The sequence below is a fragment of the Giraffa tippelskirchi genome, chromosome 8 (assembly GCF_054371585.1).
Source record: "Giraffa tippelskirchi isolate mGirTip1 chromosome 8, T2T-mGirTip1v1.2.pri, whole genome shotgun sequence".
Taxonomy (NCBI): domain Eukaryota; kingdom Metazoa; phylum Chordata; class Mammalia; order Artiodactyla; family Giraffidae; genus Giraffa; species Giraffa tippelskirchi.
The window spans coordinates 18,384,239-18,403,431 of record NC_137282.1 but is presented as its reverse complement, the minus strand read 5'-3'; the positions used below and the strand labels follow the sequence as shown (position 1 = coordinate 18,403,431).

The 19,193-nt window shown below is 41.2% G+C and overlaps 1 protein-coding gene and 1 non-coding gene across 2 annotated transcripts; both read left to right on the top strand.

Moving 5' to 3' along the window:
• The first annotated feature begins 5,615 nt into the window (after positions 1-5,615).
• LEPROTL1 (leptin receptor overlapping transcript like 1) lies at positions 5,616-17,637 on the top strand. Its single transcript, XM_081523553.1, has 4 exons — positions 5,616-5,736; positions 11,913-11,988; positions 14,210-14,396; positions 15,358-17,637. Exons 1-4 carry the CDS (start codon positions 5,721-5,723, stop codon positions 15,472-15,474), a joined length of 396 nt encoding a protein of 131 aa, XP_081379679.1. The 5' UTR covers positions 5,616-5,720; the 3' UTR covers positions 15,475-17,637.
• Positions 7,057-7,128, top strand: TRNAW-CCA (transfer RNA tryptophan (anticodon CCA)). The gene has a single exon. It is a non-coding gene; the product is annotated as a tRNA-Trp (tRNA).
• Positions 17,638-19,193: the final 1,556 nt, after the last annotated feature.

The following is a 19,193-nucleotide window of genomic DNA, read 5'->3' as shown; positions in this document are numbered from 1 at the left end:
TGGAGTTTCAGCTTCAACATCAGACCTTCCAATGAACACCCAGGATTGATCTCTTTTGGGATGGATTGATTGGATCTCCTTGCAGTCCAAGGGACTCTCAAGTCTTCTCCAACACCACAGTTCAAAAGCATCAATTCTTCGGCACTCAGCTTTCTTCATCGTCCAACTCTCACATCCATACGTGACCACTGGAAAAACCACAGCCTTGACTAGACGGACTTTTGTTGGCAAAGTAATGTCTCTGCTTTTAAATATGCTATCTAGGTTGGCCATAACCTTCCTTCCAAGGAGTAAGCGTCTTTTAATTTCATGGCTGCAATCACCATCTACAGTGATTTTGGAGCAAACAGGAGATGGCAAGAGTGAACGTCGACATTCTAGGAATCAGCGAACTAAGATGGACTGGAATGGGTGAATTTAACTCAGATGACCATTATATCTACTACCGTGGGCAGAAATCCCTTGGAAGAAATGGAGTAGCCATCACGGTCAACAAAAGAGTCCAAAATGCGGTACTTGGATGCAATCTCAAAAACGACAGAATGATCTCTGTTCGTTTCCAAAGCAAACCATTCAATATCACGGTAATCCAAGCCTATGCCCCAACCAGTAACGCTGAAGAAGCTGAAGTTGAACAGTTCCATGAAGACCTACAAGACCTTTTAGAACTAACACCCAAAAAAGATGTCCTTTTCATTATAGGGGACTGGAATGCAAAAGTAGGAAGTCAAGAAACACCTGGCGTAACAGGCAAGTTTGGCCTTGGAGTACAGAATGAAGCAGGGCAAAGGCTAATAGAGTTTTGCCACAAGAACGCACTGGTAATAGCAAACACCCTATTCCAACAACACAAGAGAAGACTCTACACGTGGACATCACCAGATGGTCAACACCAAAATCAGACTGATTATATTCTTTGCAGCCAAGTGACACCATTACTGTTTGCTAAATACAGAGTGGATTTGAGACAGAGGTGACCTGGAAATATAGTCTGGTTTCCAAAGCTCAGAACTGTCACATATTTCCTTCTATGTGGAGGCAGTGGGAATTTACAAGATATCTGGAGGAGAAACTACCACCTAAATAAAGAAACAGCCAGAGAAAACAGTTATGTTCATAGGCATTATCTTTGAGATTTGAGAGACCTGGTTTTCTCTCCATTCATTCATTCATTCATTCATTCAACAAACATAGGTTGAGTGCCTAATATGTATCTGGTACTGTTTTAGGCTTAGAGGATGCAGACAAGGTCCCTGTTCTCATAGAGTTTACACTGATAAGAAATAGGACAAACAGAATTAAATAATAAATTAATAAAGATAACAGTGATAGTGCATTGATGAAAATAAAACAGTAATGCAATAGAGACTGGGGCTTCCCTGGTGGCTCAGCAGTAAAGAATCTGCCTGCCAATATAGGAGATGTGGGTTCAATCCCTAGGTCAGGAAGATCCCTGGAGGAGGACATGGCAACCCACTCCAATATTCTTGCCTGGGAAATCCCATGGACAGAGGAGCGTGGCAGGCTACAGTCCATGGTCCAGGTCACAAAAGAGTCCAGGTCACAAAAGAGTCGGACACTTAACAACAGCAATAGAGACCTAGGAGGCAACTTCAGGGAGAGCCTTGCTGAGAAAGTGATTTTGAAGCTTTGAGACTGGAATGATGAGAAAATAGGAATATCAGGGAAGAGCCTTCACCGTGTGGAGAACAGCAGATGCAAAAGCCCTAGCTTTGTGTTTTGAGGCACATCCTCACTAAGTTGATGACTACCTTTATATATTTAGTACCTACTAGTATCTAACAGTACCTGCAAGGCAGCATTCTAAGGCACTGGGGATATACAGTGAATAAAACAAAACTTGGAGGTTGGGAGAGGGAAACGAAGTGCAACTGAAGGAAAGTAGGTTTGGGAAAGAAAGGAACAAGAGAAGGCATAACAGTGGTAGCATGGAGTAGGACCAAGCAGGACTGGAATAAAGATAATAGAGAATTCTGGTCTCTGAATATTAGGCTTTTTTTGGGGGGTGTGGGGGTGAAGTAGAAAAGGACAGCTTTATTGCTTTGTCAGAAAAGGGGGACACAGCGAGCTCATGCCCTTAGAACCATGTGTCTCTCCACGTGGTAGGTCTGAGGTGACTGTTAGGAACCCAGATAGACATGTTAAATAGACACTTGGACAGACAAGTCTAAATTTCCAAGCTAAGGTGAACTTTGTACTTATATTATCAAAATGAAAACAGTATTTAATGTCACAGGAAGAGATACAATTCATAGGGAGAGACTTTCAATATAGCAAAGACAGAGTGAAAGTGTGTTAGTCGTTCAGACATGTCCAACTCTTTGAGATCACATGGACTGTAGTCTGCCAGGCTCCTCTATCCGTGGAATTGTCCACGCAAGAATACTGAAGTGCGGAGCCATTCCTTTGTCCAGGGGATCATCCCAGCCCAGGGACTCAACCCAGGTCTCCTACATTGCAGGCAGATTATTTACTGTGTGAGCCACCAGGGAAGCCCAACAAAGACAAAGGCCCAGGACCAAATTAAAAGAATACTAACATTTGAACTTCTAGCAGAAGATCCTAGAAAGAGTCTGAAAAGTAATCTCTGGTGAGGTATAAGAAACAAACAGGAGAGTAGTGGTGTGGTAGTTGAGAGAAAGAATGGTCACCAGTGTCCACTGTTGTTGAAACGTTGAGTCAAAAGGTGACCTTTGAATTTTGCAATGTAGAGTCCACTAATTACCTTAAGAAAATTTATGTTATTTGAGGTCCCATCAATGGCCATGTACAATTCTAGACAGTGGTAAGCAAAACATAAAGAACTGTACTAATTTACATTCTAGTGGGATAGACAGCCAACAAATTATATTGTTCAAATAAATAATAAATGCCTTCAAGAAGAAAACAGGGTAATATGATGTGAAATGCTAAAATAAAGAGGATGTCCAGGAAAGGTTCTGAGGAGTTACCATTCAAGCTGAGAGCTATATGATAAAAGGCAGTTTTTAAAAACATCTCTAAATCATATCAATAGCAATATATGAAATCGATTTGGATCCTGATTCAAATAAACTATGAGACACTTAAGGGCATGGAAATGTAAGCACTGACTAGATATATAACAATATTAAAGAATTATTGTTTAGGTGTAATAAATGTTCTATGGTTTTGTGAAGAATCAAAACATACTGAGCTATTAAAATTATATCTGGAATTTTCTTCAAAATAACGGGAAAAATACTATGGGAGGTAAAGGAAAGTGGATGTGAATATAGATAAAACAACATTGACTGTGTGTTAAAGTGTTGAAGGTAGCTGATGGTACATGAGAGTTCATTAGACACTTCTGATTACTTTTTTATATATTAAATTTTTTTATAATAAAAAATTTTTAAAAAACTTCTCTGAGATGTCTCTGACTTCATCTGTAAGAGTTAAGAATTCCACGTTTACAAAAGTGTGTAGAGGATTAAATTAGATCAGTGTTTAAAGCAACAGATGTTTATAGCAGCTGCTCGATAAAAAATAGATCTCTTCCTCTCATCCCCATCTTTTCAAGTTGACTTTGGAAGCTAGGAAGCTATCTGAATGAAAAGTTTTTGAAACTATGAATTTATGTGAGAATACTTTTAAAGGATGTAGTATTAATGCTTGAAGTGAAGTGAAGTGTGAAAGTCGCTCAGTTGTGTCCAACTCTTTGCGACCCCATAGACTGTAGCATGCCAGGCTCCTCTGTCCATGTAATTCTTCAGGCAAGAATATTGGAGAGGATTGCCGTTCCCTCCTCCAGGGGATCTTCCCACCCAGGGGTCAAACTCAGGCCTCCCACATTGCAGGCAGATTCTTTACCATCTGAGCCACCAGGGAAGCCCTATTAATGCTTAGGATTCACTTGGAAAACCAATGACAAGAAAACTCCTGACATTCCACCTTCTTCAGACAATTGTTTTCAAGCTTTACTTTGCATAGGAATCCTTTGGGATGTTGGTTAAAATTTCAGATTTCTGGGCTCTGCCCACAAAAGTTCTGAGCCACAATGTCTGGAGTGGAACTTAGGAATATGCATTTTTAAGAAGCATCCCAAAGAATTCTGTTCTAAGTGGTCTTTGAAATACAACACTTGGAAATACTGTTTTTAAGGTCTCAACTGACTCTAAACAACATCTGTTGTCCAAAAAAATAGTCCTTAGGGTAGTGCTTTTTTTTTTTTTTTAAGCTGGAAACACTGGATCTCATGGGAAAAATCAGAGCATATTCACTTAGGATTTCTTCATGACCACGGATGCAAAAGAATATAGACCCCTCTAATCTGAAGAATAATCCCAGTTGCCCACTAATGTCACGGAGAACAAATGTCTGCTATGCCCAACCCTTTTGTATTCACAAGAGCAAATTAGGGAAGATCAGCCACCAGGGCTTGTGCCCCAAAAGGATACCTAAATGTGCTCTTTCCCTTCCCCACCCCTGCAAACACTATCTTCTCCCCAGGATGGCTTTTCCCTTTTCTCTCCTGCTTACGGAGAAGGAGATGGCAGCCCACTCCAGTACTTTTGGCTGGAGAATCCCATGTACGGAGGAGCCTGGTGGGCTGCAGTCCATGGCGTCTGGAAGAGTTGGACATGACCGAGTGACTTTACTTTCACTTTTCACTTTCATGCATTGGAGAAGGAAATGGCAACCCACTCCAGTGTTCTTGCCTGGAGAATTCCAGGGACGGGCGAGCCTGGTGGGTTGCCGTCTATGGGGTCGCACAGAGTCAGACGCGACTGAAGCGAGCAGCTCCTACTTAAGCACCTGTCCATCCCGGTGTTGTCCCTCAGGGAAATAGTTATCTGATGGATCTAAATCAGACTTTCATTGGACTAGTTATCCACTTTGCTAACAATTGTCCTTGTTGTAATTTTACACCTTTTCGTGTCTGTCTCTCTCACTAAACTGCAAGTTCCTTGAGGACAGACACTGTATCTAGTTTTTCATCACTTCATACATGGTAAATGTTCAATCGATTTGCAGGACGACTTAACTAAATGTATTTGTACCTCTGCTGTCTCCTTTTTTGCTAGCCCTTTTACAAAAACAAAACCGACTCTCACAGGCTCCCAAGAGCTCGGATTTGTATTAAATCCCGTTTGTATTTGTGTTAAATCCCACCTGTTACTGGGTTCCGCCGCTCCTACTTCGGGAGGTGGGTCTCACCAGAACCCCGGTTCTGTGTCAGAAAGTGAGGAGCCAAGTGCAGGCCATCCAACTGGCCTTACAGCTCCTTTATTACCAGATGGTGCGGACAGAGAAGTGGGTGCGCTTTGAAGAACGCAAAAGGATTCCCCCAAAGGCATCACACCACGCGTCCCAAGGGGACGGCTTCCAGTCGCGTTCCTTCTCCTCAAACGATGTGGGAGGTTGCGGGACGCCTGTTGGGGGCTTCGGGATGAAGCTGGTATTTCCACCGCCCCCGAACCGGGACAGGGGCGGAAAGCCTCGGAGAGCGCTGACCCCACAGCAGCGGAGCTGAGAAGGAAAGGGCCTGGAGCCACGGTCCCCGAACCGGCGCGCCCCCCGCGCCCCTCGCGCCCCCGCGCGAGCGCGAGCCGCCGGCGGAAGTGCTGCGTCGCGCACTTCCGGGTGTTGTCTGGCCGCCGCCGCCGCCGCCGCGCATCTACGGTCTCCAGGCCGCCGCCGCCGTCTCGGGTCCCGGAGGCAGGAGCGACGTCACCACCATGGCCGGCATCAAAGGTGGGCCTGGGGCGCTGAGCCCGAGCGGGCTGGGCCGCCGCCCCGAGAGAGGGGACGGAGGGGCCCGCGCGGGGCCCGCACGCCGTCTCCCGGGACCGGGCGCGCGCCGCGGGGCTCCCTGCGTTGGCAGCTGACTCCCGGCTCCCCCCCGGCCGCGACCCCCGCCTCCGGCCTCCGGGCCGCGGTGGGCGCGGCGGCCTGCCGGAAAGGACTGGGCAGGGTCGGCGGCTCCCGCGTTAGCCCCCGCTCGACGCTGAGCTCGGCCGCCTAGCTCCCGCCCTTCGCCCCCCGGTGCGAAGAATTGAAGCGGCTCCTCCGGGCGTTCGGAGTCCCGCAGCCGCTCGGCTCCACACACGCGCGTTTTGCTGGAGTTTGCATCCGAGGGCGAGGCGGCACCGTGTGGTTTTGAGGGGGTTGAGGAGGCCGCCAGAGATGCCAGTTATGGAAAATCGTTGTCATTTCCCATTTAAAGGCACAAGTGCGATCTTTTCGGATTCTGAGCCGAACCGAGCCCCCAGGAATGCGCTGGAAGGGCTATGGGGATGGTTCTTTCTCAAACCTCGGCGATCACATCCGCGTCAGGACCCGGGCTCTGAGCTTCACGCTACTAAAACGGATGCGTTTTGATTTGTGGTGTTGGTCTGACTAAAGCCCGTGAGCGACCCCAAAGGGCTCCTTTTCCCTCCTCTCTCCACAGTTGCACCTTGAGGCTTTTTCACATTTCAATGTTTTTATTAAGTTAGGTGTTTTGTGTTTTTTTTAAGGTAAAAGAGTTTTTTTTTTAATTAAAACTCAATGAGAAAGTTCTCGTTTTATTTGTCTATTTCCTTTAAAAAAGAAAGGAATGATGTATTTTTTTTCTCCAGCTGTTTGGTAGTTTTGTTAAAAAGGTTAGAAGCAAATAACCATCAACAACGTTTTCAGCTTAATTCTTGGCAACGGATTACACTGATTTCCTGACCTGCGGCTTTGTTTGAAGGGCAGGCAAGCAGGAAGTGAAGAACTTCAATAGTAGTGTTTTTTCTGTGTTTTTTTTATTTTCTTCAAGGACAGCTTTTGCTGAGCTTCTTCCCCCGAGTCACATGTTACTGTTTCTTGTTTATTTATAATGTCTGGAAACATTTCCGATAGAAAACTTTGTCAGTTGAGCAGCTGGGATAACTTTCCAGTCTCCTTTTGAACTATAACACACCTTTTATACCTGTGTGAAAGGCAGTCATGGTAGAAATGTGTTTTTTTAGGATGTTGCCAGTTTCCCAGTTCTTCCCCATTTCTGTACTGTCAATTAATATAATATAGGAGTCTCTCTCCCAAGAAACTTCCCTGGTGGCTCAGAGGTTAAAGCGTCTGCCTCCAATGCGGGAGACCTGGGTTCGATTCCTGGGTGGGGAAGATCCCCTGGAGAAGGAAATGGCAAACCACTCCAGTATTCTTGCCTGGAGAATCCCATGGACGAAGGAGCCTGGTAGGCTACAGTCCACGGGGTCGCAAAGAGTCGGACACGACTGAGCGACTTCCCTTTCCTCCCAAGAAAATAACTGTAATTATGGGCTAGGTGAGTATTAATCAGCAGAAAGTATCTCAGACGGAATTGTATTTACACTTTTGGTTTCAGTACAGTTTTCTGATTGTTGTGATTGTTATCAGGATGTTTTCTTTCTGTTGACCTATCTTTATATTAGGTTGATATAATTGAATCCTGGACTGACTTCTCAAGTCATTTGTCAATTACTTTGTTAAAAATTGGATTTTTCTGGTAACTCCCAGCTTAGGTCCCTTCTCTTACTCTAATCTTTTTGTAATCACAGAAACAACACCCAGTGTCTTGAGAGTTTAGATAATTGGCCAGTTCCACCCCTATCCTGGAGGCTTTGGGAGTAGAAACCAGACTCATGGTTTCCTTTGCCTTCTGAATGTTGCATCACTTAATTACAGTGTAAAATTTTGCCCTGTTGATCTGTCATGTAAGACATCCTTTTATACATAGATGGCGAGATTTGTATATAAATCAGCCTGGTTGTTGATTCATAAGACTGGAGGAACTTTACATCTTTGAGAACTCTTTTTGAGCAGTTTATCTAACCCCATTGGTATTTATCTTATCCAGTATGACCGGGAGGTGAGATGTCACACAAAGTAATCTTTTGATACCTGAATCTTATCTCTTTTCAGTTCCTTGTTTGTTTGTTTGTTTTTTCCAATAAATCATCATTAACTTTTTTAAGAGCATACTATGGGGTCGCACAGAGTCGGACACGACTGAAGCGACTTAGCAGCAGCAGCAGCAAGAAGAATTTAGACTCTTTTTTGATGATAAGAATATAAGTAATTTTTCTCTGTCATAGAACAGTCTTAACCACAGCAACCAAGTTCTAAGGTTACTAATCTCTTGACCAAGATTATCACAAATCTGGTATGCTTTTTGAGGTTTTTATGCCTGATTTAACTGGAATTTTCTTTTTTTCCAGTTTCTTCCCTCCAATCAGAGGGCAGTTCTTGTCTGCAGCTCTCCCTCCTGTTTCTCATCATTTTCAATATGGGAAGCAAAATAAGCTTACAAAATTTTGTGTTCACACGATACAGATAACAGTAATTGCTTCCAGGAAAGGAAGGTTACTTTTCACTTAACTTTGTTCTGGGTACGTGAATTGCCTATTGAAATACATATGTATAAGTGAGCATAGGTGATTCTTTAAAATAAAAAGGTTTTATTCCAACATACAACAATTGTAACAAAAATCAAATAAATAACTTCTGAATAAGAGGGTAGAGAAGGTTAGCTTTAACATATGGGCTTTGTGACATCTACGTGGTCTCTGTTTCCTCCAGGTTTATAAGCTATAGTCTACATAAATGGCTTTTGTATAAATAAGGTGTTACTATAGTGATGAATTGAGCTGTTAGGCAATTACCTTTCAAAAAGCGGCGTTGGTTTTGTTTTTTTGTTTTTTTTACTTCTTCTGCTACTGCTAAGTCACTTCAGTCGTGTCCGACTGTGCAACCCCAGAGATGGCAGCCCATCAGGCTCCCCCGTCCCTGGGATTCCCCAGGCAAGAACACTGGAGTGGGTTGCCGTTTCCTTCTCCAATGCATGAAAGTGAAAAGTGAAAGTGAAGTCGCTCAGTCGTGTCCGACTCTTTGCGACCCCATGGACTGCAGCCCACCAGGCTCCTCCGTCCATGGGATTTTCCAGGCAAGAGTACTGGAGTAGGGTGCCATTTACTTCTTCAGCATGTCTTATAACAAGTATCTTAGTGTTCAGAGAATTATTTGCATTTTAGATCTAGTCCAGTCCTTATTTTTATAGAAGAAAGAACTGACGCTCAGATGACTTACATAGTCAGATAGTAAGTGGCTGGTAGGAGCTGGGCCCCAGCGCCTCTTGACTCTGACTTGCAACTGTTTCCACTCAGCTGCACTGGGCTCTCTTCTCATCTCTTCTTTTTTCCATCTCCCCACCCTCTCTCTTTTCCTTCAGTCTCCTTTCATTCATTCCACACATAATTATTATGAAGTGTTAAGAGCTGAGGCCTGAGAATCAGTAGAAAACCTCTGTTCTCTGCTCTCATGGCGTGAACAGCTTAGAAGGAAAGACAAATCTGTATAGCATTGTATAAACACTTATACTGAACCATTTTCATGTCTGGTAGTCCAAATGTCATGGTAACTTGATAGCTTAAATGCATTCAAAATCGGTTACTCTACTAATCTTTGTTTACCAAGCATGTATTTTACACTTCAGTTTAAGGAAATTGTTAACTGATGATGACACATAAAATTATATTTTTTCTGAGAACAAACAAAAAACCTGGCTGCTGTGATTAATGAGCACAGGGGAGGCACCCCAGAGCAAAGAGGGCTTCCGCATGTGTGTCCCAGCCTGAAATGTCCCCCGACATAGCCACAAGGTTGATTCACTTCTTCATTTCACGTAGATCTCTGCCGAGATGTCTCATCAGAGATGGCTTCCAGGCCGATATATCTAGAATAGCACTCTTATGCCCTTAGTTTTTTGTTGTTTTTTTTTTTTAATAACATTTGACATTTGTTTATTTAAAAAAAAAAAATCACTTTATTCTCCCACCAGAATGTAAGCATGAGAGCAAGAGTTTAAATTTTTTTTCATTGCCCCATCTCCAGTGTCAAGAACAGTGTGCAACGCTCAGGAGGCACTAGTAGATATTTGCAGAGTGAAGGAATAAATAAACATAATAGGGGGAATAGGTCTAGTCAGGGGCTTTGCGAAAACTTCACTGAGGAGGAGGTAACTGGGCTGAGATCTGAAGGAAAAGCAGGAGCTCATGTGGCGGAAAGAGGCCAGAGCTGGGATAAGAATGCAAGCTCCTTAGTTGTTCACAGCCTTGCCTCGTTCGTTAACACCACCCCAGCACCTGTTAGGTATTTGGCTCTCTGTAGACATTTCTTGAATGAAATGAGTGAATGAAAAAGTATCTGAGGTAGAAAGGACAGCATGTGCAAAGGGCACATGTGGTTGAGAGAGCCGCTGACTTCCAGGAGAGGAAAGAAGGTCAGTACAGATGCAGAGGCCAAGGGGTGCAGCCTGAGGTGAATGCATGTCCTCACAAGGAAGCAAGACCAGCTTCTGAGGACCTGTCTTAAACTGAACAAAACATGGGAAACTAAGTATTTACCTCACTGTTGACGTTACATTCCCTTGTAAACTTAAAGCTCCTCCTTTGCCACAAATAAAAGTGCAAATATTTTTCTTTTTCTTCCTTGTGCAACTGAAAATCTAATGGCTTTAAGGACAAAGTAAATGTGTTCAGGGTTAACATGACCTACATTAGTGATCGGAATGAGAACTAAATCTGCTCAGCTCCCATGTCTGTGGGTGTCCTTGATTATGACCATTTTAATTCAGAGAAGTGTATCTAATTCTGAGCAGCATTTAACCCCTTTAGTGTTAATTTTGGTTTGTATATGTTGTGTCTTGTCTTGCTAACTTGGAGACTTTTGACTGCTCTTTTGAATTTTAATGTTTCTTTTAAGGTTAGTAGACCGCATCATTGGACAAAAAAGAAAGTTATTCTTTTAGCCACTATTAGTTGTGTATTTAGAGGTTATGTGGAGCTCAAATTGATCATATATTTCTTTGCTTAATTCTAGACTGTTGATTAACTATACTTTTTCAAGAGCATTGTTTCTACTCACTGATATATGTGAAAACACTTTCTAAAATATATGCTTTGTATAGGGGTGTGTGTGTGTTGTGTGTGTGTGACCTCAGAAACTGTATTTTGCTTACAGAATGCATCTATGGCTTGTGATAACATCTTAAAATGGTGATACAACTGAAGGATTGTACCTGTGATCCTGAACATTTTCTGATGTCAAGCAGCTTAGGGAAAGAAATCTGGCTGTAGTTTTGCAAGCTATTTAAAGGTCTGTAGCAAAATCAATTGAGATTATTGACTACAGGTACCCTTGAACACTTTTCATCTGTACACACCGGGGGCGTATGTACAAGAAGCAGTCGCTGATCAGGAGAGGTTTTCCCATAGAAGAGGCCTCTAAAGTCCAGTAAAGCTGACTGCAGAGTTTCTCCACAGACTGCTTTTGAAAACTATAGATATCTGTGGAGTAAATGTCATATCACACTGGGCTTCCCCCATACCTCAGCAGTAAAGAATCCGCCTGCAATGCAGGAGACTGTGGTTCAGTCCCTTGGTCAGGAAGATCCCCTGGAGAAGAGAATGGCAACCCACTCCAGTATTCTTGCCTAGAGAATCCCACAGACAGAGGAGCCTGGCAGGCTACAGTCCATGGAGTCACAGAGTTGGACATGACTTAGTGACTAAACAACAACAAGTACCATACTAAAGGCTGGAGGAGCATCGATCTTCAGACTGGGATGGGACTCCTTTGACATGGGACCATTAATTTGGGAATGTGGTAATGTGCTGGCCATCTGTCAGGGCTTTGAAAATCAGTATCACTGTATTTTGCTTTGAAGATGCCTCAAATAGCTTATTCCGAGACAAGATAACTCCAGCTTTTGAAGATGAGTCACTAATAAATTTGCCTTTTTGGTGTGTTTTGTCTTGCTTTTTGCTTCTGGGATTTCAGGGAATATTCTTGACTGCTAATAGTAATGTTAATAAAAGTAAATGTTGATTTAATTGCTGTTTCTGTTTGACTTTTTATTTACTCTGCAGCTTTGATTAGCTTGTCCTTTGGAGGAGCAATCGGACTGATGTTTTTAATGCTTGGATGTGCCCTCCCAATATACAAGTATGTAACATTTTTGTCTTTTTGTGTTGAAGTGTAAAATTTTTCTACTTTTACCCACTGAGCCACCAGGGAAGCCCTAAGTGTAAAATTTTTCTACTTTTAAAGTTAACACACCTTTTTTTTTTTTTTTTTTTTTACTGCAATAGAAGTAAACCTGAGAAATGGTCATTTGTGAAGGATAAACTGTTAAGTCTTCACTTAAAATTTGTTTGAAAGTATTTTAGGACAGCAGCATGTAGAAAAGACTTTGGCCGTTGGTTCTTGACTACTGCTAAGTTTTTAATGGCCAGATAGCGAAATGGTAACCCATCACTACTGCTTCATCTGGAGAACCAATTGATTAAGTTACAGACAAGAAAATGTAAAATGTCTTTTTCAACACAAACAAAAAACCGTAAGCAGAGTGGAGAGCAACTGACAAAGAAAAAAGTTATGTAAACAATTACTCTATAGGACAGAGAGAATTTTTTAAAAGGATAAATTAGTAAGAAAAATATAGACAGCACAATAGAAAAACGAACAAATATGTAAAAAGGACTGCCGTTTGCTAATAAGAACATGAAAATATACTCAACCTCACTCAAAATTAGGACTTCCCTAGTGGCTCAGTGGTAAACAATCCTCCTGCCAATTCAGGAGATCGATCCCTGATCCAGGAAGATCCCACATGCTGCAGAGCAACTAAGCCCTTGTGCCACGACTATTGAGCCTGTGCTCTGCAGCAAGAGAAGCCACGGCACTAGATAGTGGTCCCAGATTGCGACAGCTGGAGAAAGCCTGTGTGCAGCAAGGAAGACCCAGCACAGCCGTAAATAAATAATACAGAATTTTTTAGAAATTACATGGAATCAGTTGGCAAAGGTAAAAGATATGACAGACAAGCATTGTCATGTACTCTGGGGGGAAGTTCAAACAGGTGCAGGTCTCCTGGGGGACCAGTTTGCGTGTAGCTCTCAAAATGTATCCTTCCACTTAGGGATTACTCATACAAATCTACTTGCAGATGTTTACAAAGATATGTGTAGTCAGGGGAGACTATGGATGTTCATGGCGGCCTTGTTTGTAATAACAACAACAAGAAAACTGAAAGCATCCTAAAGGTCTATCAAAAGAAAAATGATAAATTAGTACATCCACTGATGGAAATACTGGGTCATCTTATAAGGGACGAGAAAGAGCCTTGATTGCTAATCTGTTAAACAGGCTATCTTGTTAAATTTAAAAGTGCAGTGATTCATTCATATCTCTAAAGTTTATCCATATGGGAATCTGGAAGGACCCACACCAGTAGGAGTGGGAAAGAGAAGACAGGGAAGACACAGGCAACCTTGATTTTTCACTTTTTGTCCTTTTGTATTTTTTGCATGTGTTTTCCCTTCAACTTATGCCCATTTGTAATTTTTTGTTGTCGTTCTCAAAATATTCAGCAAAAGATTTTTAGAAGAAACACATAGATAAATCTTTGCTTATCATGAGCCTCTAAGTACAAGCAAATGTCCATTATGATATATGTATTTTATGGCAGTTTTAAAAGCCATCTATTTCATTTAACATTTTATTTTGAAATGATGATGGACTGTCAAGACGTTGCAAAAATAGCACAAAGAAGTTCCCGGCATCCTTCACACATCTTCTCCCAGTAGTAATATCTTACATAAGTGTTTTATATTATCCAGACCAGGAAAGGACATGGCACAATACAATAGCTAGATGATTTTTATTGTGATAAAGTTGACATTCTGATTGAAAGTCTTCAGTATTACTTTCAGTTCATTTTCTGTATGCAGCATTTTGGGAGTTCCTAGTGACCCAAGGAAAGTTTGGGAGTGTTCCAGCTTCATGCCAAAGCAGGATTTTAGAAGTCAAGGGCATGAATCTTGAATTTTAAAAACTACTGTGTTAACAATCACATTTTTCATATGCCTTTTTATTTATAACCTAAAATAAAATATTTTTAATTTTGGGCTTTAATTCCAACTGTTACAAATCAGAAAGCACTTTCTTGTTAATTTAAATAACATTTAATCATTGTATCATAGTTGACTTTAGGAATACTGTGACTCAAAACATTTCTCTTTTTTGGTGTTCAGCTTATAGCTTATATTTAAACTGTATCGTATTTGTACCTTGCAGTATACTTATTTTTAAAAAGAGTATATTCTGTGTGTAGGAAAATGACAAAGACAGCAAAAACTACAATAACTTATTTTTCCTTTTCTAGCCAATATTGGCCCCTCTTTGTTCTGTTCTTCTATATCCTTTCACCTATTCCATACTGCATAGCAAGAAGACTAGTAGACGATACGGATGCTATGAGTAACGCCTGTAAGGAACTCGCCATATTTCTTACAACAGGCATTGTGGTCTCAGCTTTTGGCCTCCCTATCGTATTTGCCAGAGCACATCTGGTAAGTGACAGCATTCTCCTACTCACGATTTTGCAGTAGACTATGTTCAGTTTTTCTCAGAAAAAAGAAAAGTCTGTTAAATGACATGAAAGAGATGAGAGACATAGGAGCCTAGAAGATCAGAGAGAAAAATCTTACTTTTGTTGTTGTTAATTGGTGAAAATACTGGAATGCATTGGCAGCAGCAGTTGGCATGTCAGTACTTCACTCTCAGAATTGGGCACATGGGGACTTCCCTGGTGGTCCAGTGGTTAAGACTCCATGCTCCCCATACAGGGCCCCAGGTTCTATGCCTGGTCAGGGAACTAGGATCCCACATGCCACATAGTGTGGCCAAAAACTTAAAAATAAATAGATAACAACTGGGGGCATGGACTCACCCAGTGCTGCACAACCCCAGGCCTACCCTGTACAGTTTAAAACACTGAAGACCTGAGGAAGTCTCTGCAGGTGGGAAGAGCAAAGAGTAGAAGAGACCTCCCTGACTCACCAGTCAGATTCGCTCCTCCGTGTTTGGGGAGAGAGAGACAGCAGAGAAGGCAGGCTGGCCACCCTTCCACACAGAGAGGACAGTGACTCCCCCTGGCTCTTTAATAGACCATTAATGAGTACATCTCTGATGCTCTAATATAATCTGCTCTGTAGGTAAAACTTTTAGATTCACTAAGGAAGATTTGAAGCAAACTTCTCTGAGAACAGAAAATCGTAGAATTCTATGCTGCCTCTTCATAACCCAGAAGTCTAGCTTGCTTTTCAAAAATGATCATCTTCCATGCCTTTCTGACTCTAAAGGAATCAGAGGTCTACAAGAACAGCCATTACATGTTCCGTGTCAGAGTCATTATTACAAGTCATCTTTGTTTTGTGTCGTGGTTGGCGTACAGCTGGAGCCTTGATCGCTTCTCATTTCCTTGTTGTTTTTCATGTCTGTTAACTGAGCATTTCTGTCTTACATCTGTAGATCGAGTGGGGAGCTTGTGCACTCGTCCTCACAGGAAACACCGTCATCTTTGCAACTATCCTGGGCTTTTTCTTGGTCTTTGGAAGCAATGATGACTTCAGCTGGCAGCAGTGGTGAAAGGAATCACTGAACTCTTGTCACATGGACTTCTTGTCATTTCTCGGCCGTCCGCGCACACAGGAGACAGGGCAGTGATGCTGAACAGTGGAGCAAGCCTCTCGGGGGTGTTCAGGTGCTCCCTTCTCACTTGTATTGTAAGCATACTATTTTCACAGAGACTTGCTGAAGGATTAAAAGGATTTTCTCTTTTGGAGGAGCTTGACTGATTTCACACTTATCTCTAGTATGCTTTTTGTGATGTCCTGCTGAATTTAAAATATTTATGTGTTTTTCCTGTTCAGTTTTTTTTTTTTATCAATATGCAATGTTAAACATATTTTAAATGTAATAACCATTTGCATTGGTTAGGAATTAGAGTTCTGCTGGCTATTACTGGGCTAAATACATTTTTTTTCCTTAGAATTGTTTAACCTCCATTACTACACACAGTTATAAAAATAAATTCTTCAATCAGTCAGGATGACATCACTCCCAATTTTATGCAAACATGCAGACCATTAGCATACCTTATAGACTATATACTCAGTGCAAATCTAGCTGCATTTATACCTCAGAGGGGCCAAGTATTAATGCTGTGCCCTCCATAATAGTTGCTGGTTTTGCCAGAAAGCAGGTGTTTTGTGAATTGAAAATTATTTTATGGAATTGTTGCAAAGGAGTGCTTTTATTCTCAATTGCTAGAAGGACTTATGGTTAAAGGTAAGAGTGTAAAAACAGATTTTTGAGACATGATTTTTATTTATGTTTATTATAGTTAGAGTAAGTTGTATGGCAGGAAGAAATGAGGTTGAAATTCCGTTTTTTTTAAATCCTGTTTGTATTTATAAGAGAAATTTTTGATCTTCTTTCAGGCTTTCATGTTTTACGTGGGTAAAGGGACACACATGGAACTGCTAGTGACACTGGAAAGTGTATGTTTGCACCCTGCATACTAGAATACCTCTTCCTGCTTCCTCTTTGTGACTTATTTTATACATTGTATATATTCAGTAACATTAATTTTCCCACACAGTTTAGTAACACCTTAAATTAGAGGTGAGTGCTCTGCCATACATTCAGAGTGTCCCTGCCCCACACAGAAGGCCTTGAGGTGATTAACAAGTGACTTCTTAGTCTTGCCAGTCATATGTTAACAACTCAAGATCTAGAACATGGGAATGGTAGTACTTATTCCCTAAGGCTACATCATATGTGATTTTAAAATACTTAAGCCGAGTTTCTGGTGTACTGCTTAACATTTTTTTTCTTTCACCCTCAGAGATACGCTGTTTCCTTTTATAAATGGCCTTGATTGTGTGAATTCATGCAAAGCAGCCAAATCCAGCTGTGTGGCAGCTTCAGACACAAACCTGACCCCCAGATTCCCAGTAACCAGGCACAATCAAGTTGTCGTGGTCATTTGCCTCTCCCGCAACGATCAGTGTTTGTTTCAGGAGTTTTGAAAATGGTCCAAGTGTGACAGTATTTTGTTCAGGACATTTATTTGTATGTTTATTCAGTATACTTACATAAAAATCTGTTTTGCCTTCAGATGAAACAGTAATCACGACAACTATCTCATTCTATAAAATTGATTTCTCCCCAAAACTGGGAACAGATTGTGGGTTTGTTCAACTCTCTACTAGAGATGCCTCAAGGCTTCTTTGCCCAACCCAAGTTGTTACTTTGAGCCTTGAGATGGGCAACAGGATGAAATGCCCACGTGTGGCTGTTGCATCTGCACATAAGCCGAAGGTGGCTTACGGTGTCACGAGGTAGGCGTAAAGACGAAGGGACAGCTACTCATGGAGCAGGCAGCTGGAGGTAGAGTTGGGAACTCAGTGCCTGTGATCTACTCAAGTTTTTCTTTTTGCCAAAAGTACAGTCTCTGGTCCTTCCCCGTTTTCTGTTCTAGAATGTCAGTGCAGTGCACTGCTACTGTCTTATTTACTTGGCCGTAGACTCTTTTTCTAACAGCTGCGGATTTCTTCTGTATAATAATTGCCCTGGCAGCATTGTGTCTTTGACCTTGCACACTAGCTTGACATAGTGCTGTCTCTGATTTCTAGGCTAAAATTACTTGAGGGCTGAATTTTCCATAGAATATGCACTGACCCTGCATTGCCATTCTTCTATGGAAAGAGAACTTTTGATGATGAAACAATAAAGATTTTAAATATCTGCTTTAGTTTGTGGGTGTTTTTGAAATGAAAATGTACAACACACTTCAGTTGCTGAAGTGCATTATCTCATTTTAAGAATGTGATATAAAGCAGGGAGGACATTAGTTGTTAATCTTGCAAAAGTTTCACTTCCAAAATAAACGTGAAACTAGTAAAAAATACTACAGTAAAGCCATATTATATTGATCTGTAGTCAAAGGACTGGTAATTTGGAGAAGTAGAACTTTGACCTAACCTTTTAAAAAAACAGCCATAGAAGGTTTTGTTGACATAACAAGGCTACTGACCATCTAATGTCAAGATTGTACTTGTTAATTTTCAGAACTCTTTTTTATGACTTCACGTTTTATTATAATTTATTATTCATCATTAGAGCATTTTGCTTTTTGCAAACATTTCAAACAGGTAAATGTTAAAAAAGAACATCTGTGTGGTACAATGTGAACAGAGAAAAGTGGTGTTCTTTTTTTATCAAAAATGAATCTTAAAAAGAATCTTGTCCTAAATTACCCTACTTATAATCTCATTATATGTTTAAAAAAATTCAAATCATAGGGTCTTAGAGTCTGCTTTAATATGATTTTGGGGAAATCAGATAATGAAGACCATAAAACATTCCTCTTTCAATTATAGTTCTGTTTTCTTTTGTGTATTTAGAGGCAATACTAAAAGGAGAACTCACGAATTTTTTATTTCAGTAGAATGGCTAATACTATAAAACAGTCCCAGTTTACAACCATAGGAAACACCAAACAGAATAAAATTTTATAGAACAAACAAGTATTCCCATATGTATTTGTAACAGCATTAATATTAGGTTAGCCAAAAAGTTTCCTTCTGGGTTTCCGTAAGATGTTACCAAAAAAATGAATGAACTTTTGGGCCAACCCAATACTTTATAGGGCTTCCCCAGTGGCTCATCAGTAAAGAATCCACCTGCAAGGCAGGAGACATGGGTTTGAAGCCTCGGTCAGGAAGATCCCCGGGAATAGGAAGTGGCAGCCCACTCCATTGTTCTTGCCTTGGAAATCCCATGAACAGGAGGGTGGTGGGCTACAGTCCATGGGGTCACAAAGAGTCGGACACTACTTAGCGACTAAACAACAGTACTTTATAATTTAGATTTATGGTTTGGCATTTAATATCAGAAATGTCTTTTTCTCTTGTCAAATCAATTTAATGTTTAATATTATGTAACTGTCATGTGGAATAAGTGTCAATGAACTTGTGTAGAGTTGTGAACCTCCAAAATGGGCAAATGTTTTCCTGAAAGCTAGGTATACTTACACTGATCATTTGAAGATTGTTTCTAAAACTGTTCACAGCTGAACAATTTCTTAGATTTAAACTAAGTTGGATAGATTTTTCCTTATTTTCATCATGCTCCAAAACATAGGTAAGAATCAGCTCTAAAACCAAGTTATGAGTATGGCAGTGAAGAAGGATGTAAGTCTCCTAATGATTAAGAAAAGCTTGGTTTGAGAATTCCCTGGCAGTCCAGCGGTTAGGACTCTGCGCTTTCACTGCAGGGCCTGGGTTCAAGTTCAATCCCTA